At 35.6% G+C, this 9913-nt stretch overlaps 1 protein-coding gene across 1 annotated transcript; it reads right to left on the bottom strand.

Annotated features, from left to right (window-relative positions):
* Positions 1–2224: 2224 nt before the first annotated feature.
* Positions 2225–5997, bottom strand: LOC130442940 (homeobox protein unplugged-like). Its single transcript, XM_056777349.1, has 3 exons — positions 5769–5997; positions 3704–4037; positions 2225–2438 (listed from the first exon to the last, which is right to left on the bottom strand). Exons 1-3 carry the CDS (start codon positions 5995–5997, stop codon positions 2303–2305), a joined length of 699 nt encoding a protein of 232 aa, XP_056633327.1. The 3' UTR covers positions 2225–2302.
* Between the last annotated feature and the right edge of the window lie 3916 nt (positions 5998–9913).

Genomic DNA, 9913 nt, shown 5'->3' on the forward strand with positions numbered 1-9913 from the left:
TTCGTTCTGTATTCATTTACATAATGAAAGTTGCGTTTTGAGTGTTCCAAGTATTGAAAATGACAGTTCCGTACTGCAAAACACTTTCGGGACGTTCTGGAGTAAACAACTTTAACTTCCTTAAATGTGACAGTTGACAGTTTCGTTCTGTATTTATTTACATACCGAAAGTTGCGTTTTGAGTGTTCCATGTATTGAAAGTCATAGTTCCGTACTGCAAAATACTTTCGGGATGCTATGGAGTAGACAAGTTTAACTTCCTTAAATGTGACAGTTGACAGTTTCGTTCTGTATTCATTTACATAATGAAAGTTGCGTTTTGAGTGTTCCAAGTATTGAAAATGACAGTTCCGTACTGCAAAACACTTTCGGGACGTTCTGGAGTAAACAACTTTAACTTCCTTAAATGTGACAGTTGACAGCTTCGTTCTGTATTTATTTACATACCAAAAGTTGCGTTTTGAGTGTTCCATGTATTGAAAGTCATAGTTCCGTACTGCAAAATACTTTCGGGATGCTATGGAGTAGACAAGTTTAACTTCCTTAAATGTGACAGTTGACAGTTTCGTTCTGTATTCATTTACATAATGAAAGTTGCGTTTTGAGTGTTCCAAGTATTGAAAATGACAGTTCCGTACTGCAAAACACTTTCGGGACGTTCTGGAGTAAACAACTTTAACTTCCTTAAATGTGACAGTTGACAGTTTCGTTCTGTATTTATTTACATACCGAAAGTTGCGTTTTGAGTGTTCCATGTATTGAAAGTCATAGTTCCGTACTGCAAAATACTTTCGGGACGCTATGGAGTAGACAAGTTTAACTTCCTTAAATGTGACAGTTGACAGTTTCGTTCTGTATTTATTTACATAATGAAAGTTGCGTTTTGAGTGTTCCAAGTATTGAAAATGACAGTTCCGTACTGCAAAACATTTTCGGGACGTTCTGGAGTAAACAACTTTAACTTCCTTAAATGTGACAGTTGACAGTTTCACTTCGATGATTTTGCATAAGTTTAAATTTTTAATTTTCTGATTAATTATTTGTTTTATCCGAAGTTTTGTCTAAATTAATAAATAACAATGAAGGTTTTCCCTTTTCAGTCCCTTGTTTTTTTGTTTGGGATGTGAAGTACCCAATGAATATATTATTTTTGGTAATAAAGAAAAAACTATTATATTTCAACATATATATTACAAATATTTACACCTTATATTAAACACTGGTTCTGTATCTGATTTTAATATTGATATTCTACAAGTCATCAAGAAAATAACCATTTTGTTTAACATTTCGAATGTAGTTGTCCTTTACTATAAAAAAAGTTTTTATATCTACGCAGCTTTGTTTAACCCCCAGCCCTCTTCAAAACTAACCCAACCTAACACAATATTTTCGAAAATATTCATTTCACTGATAAAAGTTTAAGAAAAAACTCAAGTAAACGTGTCTAAAGTCTGATCTGTTTTGTTTACATTCGCGAGACCACATGACAGGAGAAACCGACGTCACGCGCAAGCGCGGGCGCCATTAATTTCTTGAAAGAAGAGAATAGAAAAGGACAATGAGTTCTCTCTCTTACACATAGACAGATAATTTTATATCGTCTAATACGCCATCTAGCGGTATCAATACTAATTATATACAGGGTGTTTATGCTAAAAATTGAGTAGATGACGTGAAAATTTTTTCATACAACCCCCAGAATTTATATTTAAGTTGATTTTCTAAATTAAACATTCGAAAATTATGAATTTTTAATGGCTGATTCTACACTTTAATCTGAAGACCAGGGACGGCTCATGCCCAATGGTTAACAATTGGTAATTTCTACAGGGACAACGTGTACAATCTAAAGTTTGGAAAAATGGAATTTTTCGTTATACAGGGTGTAACAACGAGAAGTTAGTTCACAGATCAAACAATTTATTTTAGGAACGGAAATAATGCGATTGAGCAACGAATTGTTAGAAATGGACATTTTTTCGATTCAAAAGTAAAATATTCTATAATATTGCACCACATTTTGGGATATATGTAATAAATATAACTCGAAATTTCCAAAAAAAAAAAAGTTGTATTATGGAAAATCATATGTAGTGAGTGCATTAAACTTATCAATTTATCGCAATCGCAATAACAACAATAATCAATAGTTTATTATTCAACTAGAGATAATTTAGGTCATAACTCACGCGGATGAAGTTTGTGGAACCCGCAAAACCGATTTTGTTTCATTATAACACTCACTGTATATGTACATCACATAGGAATCACTAATATCTTAAAATTTCCCTTTGGATTTCTAGCGAGGCGGGGCCTGCGTGTGAAATCCGTGTAAATCTAAACCTACCCTGAGGGCGGCGTGACTGGCTAAAACTCTCCCGGCCAAATCACCCAAAGCTCTTTCCAATTGTTGGTGTTGACTCCTTACAGCAAATCTGTAACAATTTTAACACGTTGAAGAAAATAGTTTAATTGGTTTTGGATTACATCGTACCAAAAATCAATTTGTGGACGTACTGTATATAAAAACCGCCGCCAATGCTACAAATTTAGAAGCTTTAAGTATCTATACCTCAATTATAGCGAAAAATCATCAGTTTTTATTTAAATTCGATGTCTATTATCTGAAGCCACACCAGTCTCTTATAATCCGTAGCCAGGAATGTAGTTTGGTCCTCTCCTTCCGTCGATCTGTCCCAAATAAGATACTTTTACTTAAATATTCGTCATGTGCTCGATCCATGGGATCCGTAGAAGACTGAGCAACATCCACATTTCCATTACTTCTACTTAAGGACCTTCAGGATCATCATCAATCTTTCAAGGCTTTTCGGCGGAATTAGGAACTTATTAAACTTTGTCTTACAATAGGACCGGGTCCTGTTCGATCCTGTACGTTTGACCCTCTTCTTGGTTCTTCCTTAGAAGCTGAGCTCCAGCTCTGGTACCATCTCTTTGGTGACCACAAGGATCCGTCTGAAGAGCTTCCACCTTACGAATGCTGGAGACCTACTCCTTATCAATCTTCCTTCATATATAATCGTCCTTTCTTATCCTAGTAGATTATCCTAGTAGACGTTTGTCATTTTCTCTTGAAATTATCGCCATAACTTCTGCAGCGATGTCATTTCTTTAACTCCAAATAGCCACACCTCTTCAGTATTGGAAAATCTTTGACCGCTGAGTCGTTTCTTCAAATCTGGGAACATAAAATAATCCGAGGGGGCTGAATCTGGCCAATTGGGTGTATGAGGTAGCAATTCAAACTGTAATTCATTAATTTTGGCCATTGCAGTAACGGATGTGTGATCTGGTGGATCGTCTTGTTGAAACAACACTTTCTTCTTGCTAAATGCGACCGTTTTTTGTCACTCAAACGTGGCAATAAGTTCGCATAAACTCTCCGTAGATAAAAAATGGAAATTATCCCACAAGCATCCCAAAAAACCAACGCCATGATCTAGTCTGCAGACGGAACGATCTTTACTTTGTTTGGAAGCGATTCTCCCTTTTTAGTTCATTGATTTGATGGTCTTTAGTTTTGGAGATCCACGTTTTATCTTCTGTCTCCGATTTTCGTAATTTTCTTTTGGGCTGTTTGGGTATTTCCTTCCAGCAAATCTCAAAACACTTTTTCATCGGCCAACAACAACAACGAAAAATCCGCCATGCATGATCTAAAATATAAAAACCCAATTACCTGTTGACGTGTACTGGTATAGGTACGACGAGTTTACTTTTCTGCTGCGTATTCTTAACGCCTTGATGAGGACCGCTTCCCAAACCCGCCTTGACTCTCTTCCATTTCGCTCGACGATTCTGAAACCAAATTTTAACTTGTACTTCGCTCAAACGCAGAGCCGCTGCTATTTGGCTTCTCTCCGTTAAAGAAAGATACTTTTTGGCGTGAAATTCCCTTTCCAATTCCAAGAGTTGCTCGCTGGTGAAAGCGGTACGTCTTCGGCGAGCTTTCGTCGCGGCGGAACTTTCCGAGGAATGCGCTTCGTCTAAATCGTCCTCTAAATCCGAATTGCCTGGAACAAAGACAAGATTTTTGTAACGCACAAGAAGAAGAAGACAAACAGTTGGCTTTCCTTGTTGGCTGTAGCATTTTGATGGCTAAATTTTTATGGTAAAGACGAAAACAGAAGATAGAATATACCTTAGTACCATAAGACCTGTTCTTAGCACAACCAATACGAAAACTGAACTAGATTCTACTCTGGGTGAGATTGAACCTTCGTTATCAACAATAAATTATCGGGTAGCAAAGTTTAGACGAGACTGAACGACCTGCGACGACCAGCAGCTCCGTGGTCGACCGAATGAAGTGACGAGTCCAGAAAATCCACAAAGCGCGAGCTATCAGACATAGTAAGCATTCCAAAAACAGCGATTCATCGTATATTAACTAAGAATTTGGACGCACAGATGATGGATACCAAGTTTTTTCACAATTGAACAAAAACAGCGTCGCGAAGATGTTGCCATCGAATGTTGGACAATGTTTCATGGTCATGGATGAAAGTGGGGTCCATCACTTCGCACCCCCAACAAAAAAACAATCGAAACAAGGGATTTAAAAGGGAGAGAACCGGCTCCAAACGAGAAACCATCAACCATCAACATTTGAGCGAAGAAATCAAGCAAAAACTGTCACATTTGGATAAGAAGAAGTGTTGTTTCATCTAAACAATACACCTGTACATAAATCCGTTATTGCAATGGTCTAAATTAAGTTTGAACTGCTACCTCATGCATCCTATACCCCAGATTCAGCCCCCTCGGATTACCTCGCTGGGAAAATCGTATGGGGCTAAAAGGAGATTACGGTTTTGCTTTGTGTGTTGGGCCAGTTGGGCACTTCTGATCATTTACTACTTACATTTTGTCTAAGTAGATCAAAATTCATACCTAAAGTCGTGGTTTTGTCAGTAATTAATTTCAGTTGAAGTAAAAGTGTGTTTAGTGTTTAGTGTTTAGTGCCTCCTAAAATACCAAACCGAAATACAGAAGTTTACATCTGGGATATCGCCATCTTAGTAAAATAATTCCTATCGAAGACATCTTTTAAGCAAACCGAAAAACTACGCGGAGAAAAAATACCGTAGAAGCTTCAGCATTGGTTTCAGAAGTGCTGTGTCTTATCAACACAAAAAAAGACAACATATAAATATCAAAAAGCAAACTATTTACAATTTTGCATTACCATTTGACCACGAGACATTTTTTTTTTCAAAGTTGGTGCCGCGTTCACTCGCAGTCGATCAAAAACAACAACGTTTCGATGATTCAGACCAGAGTTCGACCAAATTTACACTTAATAAATCAGATTTGTGACATTGAATGGAACAAGGATCCGTCACTTCACTCCAGAATCAAAACGATCATCATCTGAGTGGACCGCAGTCGGTGGACCAGGTTCGAAGCCTCCAAGTCAGCTCGAAAGGTTATGGCTTCGGTATTTTGGAATCTACTATGTCCAAAAGGAAGTGACAATCAATAGCGAATCCTAAATAGAGTTATTGGATCGTTTGAAAACAAAAATCAAGAAAAAACGTCGAAGTTTCACCGAGACAATACACCGATTCAGAAGTCGATGGAAATAACGGTTAAATTAGACACAGTATAGTCCAGATCTGGTTCCTAGTGACTACTGATCTCAAAAGAACGCTGGCTGTCGTGTTTAGATCTCAAGTATTTTATGAAATGTGTGAAATGATAAAAAATTCGTAATCTAGTAACAAATATTTCGAAGTACTAACCGTCTTTTTGACTCCTATTGGACAAATCCTGCGCCAAATCCATTTCGACACTTCCATCAGAATCAGTGTCTTTATTACAATGCACAAATTGATTATTTTGCTGTTCCCACGGTATAAAATTATTCGTACTTTTCCTCGGACCGCAATCACTCATTAAAGCCTCGATAGAAAACGGTCTCGGTACAGGTTTCGTCATACTTTCGCACCCTTCACTAGACGATATCTCCATATTTCCACACAAAATCACAAAATTCAAAATATTTTTTTATTTAACCGACGTATGCGAAGTTAACTATGAAACTGTCGAAATTGAGGCTGATCGACGAACTGAAACCGACTAGGAGGAGCTAGGAATTGGAAACGCCTCTTTTACGTAGTTGGAGATCCAACCGCCAATGGGATCGTACCAATGTGATGGTTATTAGAAGGGGCTTAATTGGACGTGGAGTCGAATTAGTGTTTCAATTTGGAGGTTATTAAACGGTATACATCAATAAAATAGATATATGGAGATTTGGGGATATGAGATTGTAAATATCAACGTGATTGATTTAAATTGAATGTATAATGTGTTTAGATTTTGATTTATTTCATTGAAATACGTCAGAATGTCAATTTTTTAACATTGTTTCAATTCAGTTTCGAAATATTAAATTTCTATTAACTATTTTTAAGCGATTTATACAATAATGTCTTTTAAATTTTTTAATACTACTTTCGAGATAATTATAATGTTAATTTTAGACGTGTTTCCATATGTCATCTGTCAAAATTTGACATAAAATATACACCTAACCTAACCAAACTACTTAAACTTACTTTATATACATAAATACCAACAAAATAAATTATACAAAACGGAAAAATTGTACAAATCGCGCGTGCAGTATTCCTAGAAGCAACGTAGATCTAGATATTCGAGGACTACTTGTATTGCTGTCCCGAAAAAGACCAAAAGGTCTGATCTGGCTTCCTGTATGTTGGGAGATGTTTGTTGGTTTTCCCCAAAACGTGCATCACGTACATCGGAGGGGATTTAGTTAATTACATGATATTAGGACATCAGGGAAGTTGTGAAATAAACATAACTCGGAATTCTCAATAGAAGACAAATTAGAAATCTCGATGTCGAAGGATTATTATTTTCATTTTAAGAAAAATCAGTAATATTTCAAAAATATACATCCCGTATTTGACGTTTGAGGATTTGACATTTGAAGTTTGAAGATTTGACGTTTGAAGATTCGACGTTTGAACATTTGACGTTTGACGTTTGAAGATTTGACGTTTGACGTTTGAAGATTTGACGTTTGACGTTTGAAGATTTAACGTTTGAACATTTGGCGTTTGAAGATTTGGCGTTTGAAGATTTGACGTTTGAAGATTTGACGTTTGAAGATTTGACGTTTGACGTTTGAAGATTTGATGTTTGAAGATTTGACGTTTGAGGATTTGACGTTTGAAGATTTAACGTTTGAAGATTTGACGTTTGAGGATATGACGTTTGAAGATTTAACGTTTGAACATTTGGCGTTTGAAGATTTGACGTTTGAAAATTTGAAGTTTGAGGATTTGACGTTTGAAATTTGAGGATTTGACGTTTGAAGATTTGATGTTTGAAGATTTGGAATCATTAGTTGAAATATATAAATACCAAGAATGGTTTTACCGATATATCGAAAAACTTGCTGTATTAATCGGTTTGAAACCATAGAATACGATTAATTAATTTCCAACTACCACACCACTGAATTTTCGAGTAAATCTTGGTAATAACAACCGCCTAAGGTGGCGCTACGAGGTTGAAGTAGTTATATGTGTTTGTGTCATATGTCACTTCGAAACAATTTGACATTATATCACTTAGAAGAAGACCGCCTCCTAATTTTTTTCCACAAGATATTAGTCAAGTAGGTACTTGATGTTCATTTACTTTATTGTTTACACTAGAATTCAGAATTTTATCACGCACACAAACATACACACACATTCGTATACTGAACCTAACCTAACATAACCTAATACCAGAAATCAGAAAGTCACATAACCACGGAATATTTTTTCTTACATACATAGACATCTCATTTGTATATAATAATGTCATTTTTATCATTCTCAAGCATGCGCAGTTTAGATACTGATACTCTAAAGATCTTTGTCACGCCTTCGATTTCTCATATTGAAGAAAAGTAATTAATAATTTTTTAAAACAATTTCTATTAAGAAAAAAAAAGCATTCGGCGAATTTAATTTACTTTGTTGTCACTGATCTTCTTCGTTTTTTCTAACCTCTCCTTAACAATATGATGCTTTTAACCACGTCTGTCCATTCGCCGGTCAACATGGGCGTCCACCGGCCATTTGTCATCGACGTTTCCGGAACTTACACCACATGACTTACTAGCTCGTTCCTTGTATCTGCGATACATTTTTCTGGCAGAAAATTATTTATCGACCTCTCATTTATTAAGTTATTGTTGAACAAGTGACAGATCGGAATTTCGAGGATTTATTTCTTGATAAGATACGACTTGGATCATAGGCGTAGGTGATAATTACAAATCTAACATAAAATAATGAGTGGTTAGTCCACGAGGGACGATTACAAAATTAACGCCATTCGAAGCGAGAATCTGGCAACGCCATTAAACGGAATAAGTACGAAATTCAAGCTGTGACTAATTGAGGGCGCAATTATCGTTGATGAGAACACAGAAAATCGCTTAGCCGAACGTTCCCCTAGTATGCAGGACCGGACTCGACAAATAATCTACAAACAATCGAATAAAATATGATACAGGATGTCTAGGAACTTGATTACGTATAATAAGCTGCGTATCCATTTTTAATTGAGATTTTAAGGCGTTTTATTTCAAAACTAATTATAAACAATAGAGGGCGTGTTGGAAAATCAGATAATTTACACAATTCGTTCAAAATACAGCTACTGGGCTTACTGAAGTTACTTTTCAAATGAATATTGTTACAGATTTCGAAAAAATACTTTATGAATCCCATGAATATTTCAAATAATGAACTAATTCCAATTTAGTAGGTTTAACTTGTAAAGTTTGTAAGTTAACACGTAGATGGAGCTGCTAATATTAGAACCATATGAATTTCAATTATGTTTCACTAACCTTCAATAGATTTTCGAATAAATTTGACAGCTGTCATACAATTAGCTTATGAATCGATTCATAACGAAAACGAATGATAATAAACTCGAATTTTAGCATCGATATATATTATTGGATGATTCTATGATATCATAATGAAGTTCCATCTGCAGTCACCCGATTAAACTGCACTTAAAGACTAACTACAAAGCGTGAAAAAACGCCAAAAGTTTGTAGGTTACACATAGATGGAGCTACTAATATTATAGCCCTAACCTTCAATGGATTTTCGATTAAATTTGACAGCTGTCATACAATTAGTTTGTGAATCGATTCATAACGAAAACGAATGATAATAAACTCGAATTTTAACATCGATATGTATTAATGGATGATTCTATGATCTCCTAATGAAGTTCCATCTGTAGTCAGCCGATTAAACTGTACTTAAAGACTAACTACAAAGCGTGAAAAAACGCCAAAAGTTTGTAGGTTACACATAGATGGAGCTACTAATATTATAGCCCTAACCTTCAATGGATTTTCGATTAAATTTGACAGCTGTCATACAATTAGCTTGTGAATCGATTCATAACGAAAACGAATGATAATAAACTCGAATTTTAACATCGATATGTATTAATGGATGATTCTATGATCTCCTAATGAAGTTCCATCTGTAGTCAGCCGATTAAACTGTACTTAAAGACTAACTACAAAGCGTGAAAAAACGCCAAAAGTTTGTAGGTTACACTTAGATGGAGCTACTAATATTATAGCCCTAACCTTCAATGGATTTTCGATTAAATTTGACAGCTGTCATACAATTAGCTTATGAATCGATTCATAACGAAAACGAATGATAATAAACTCGAATTTTAGCATCGATATATATTATTGGATGATTCTATGATATCATAATGAAGTTCCATCTGCAGTCACCCGATTAAACTGCACTTAAAGACTAACTACAAAGCGTGAAAAAACGCCAAAAGTTTGTAGGTTACACATAGATGGAGCTACTAA

Source organism: Diorhabda sublineata, chromosome 4, assembly GCF_026230105.1.
Source record: "Diorhabda sublineata isolate icDioSubl1.1 chromosome 4, icDioSubl1.1, whole genome shotgun sequence".
Lineage (NCBI taxonomy): Eukaryota > Metazoa > Arthropoda > Insecta > Coleoptera > Chrysomelidae > Diorhabda > Diorhabda sublineata.

Coding starts and splice junctions, on each gene's coding strand:
- LOC130442940 (XM_056777349.1), bottom strand. CDS start 5,997: ATGGAGATATCGTCTAGTGAAGGGTGCGAAAGTATGACGAAACCTGTA. Junction 4,038..5,768: donor CAATAGGAGTCAAAAAGACG/GTTAGTACTTCG, acceptor TCTTTGTTCCAG/GCAATTCGGATTTAGAGGAC. Junction 2,439..3,703: donor ATACCAGTACACGTCAACAG/GTAATTGGGTTT, acceptor AAATTGTTACAG/ATTTGCTGTAAGGAGTCAAC.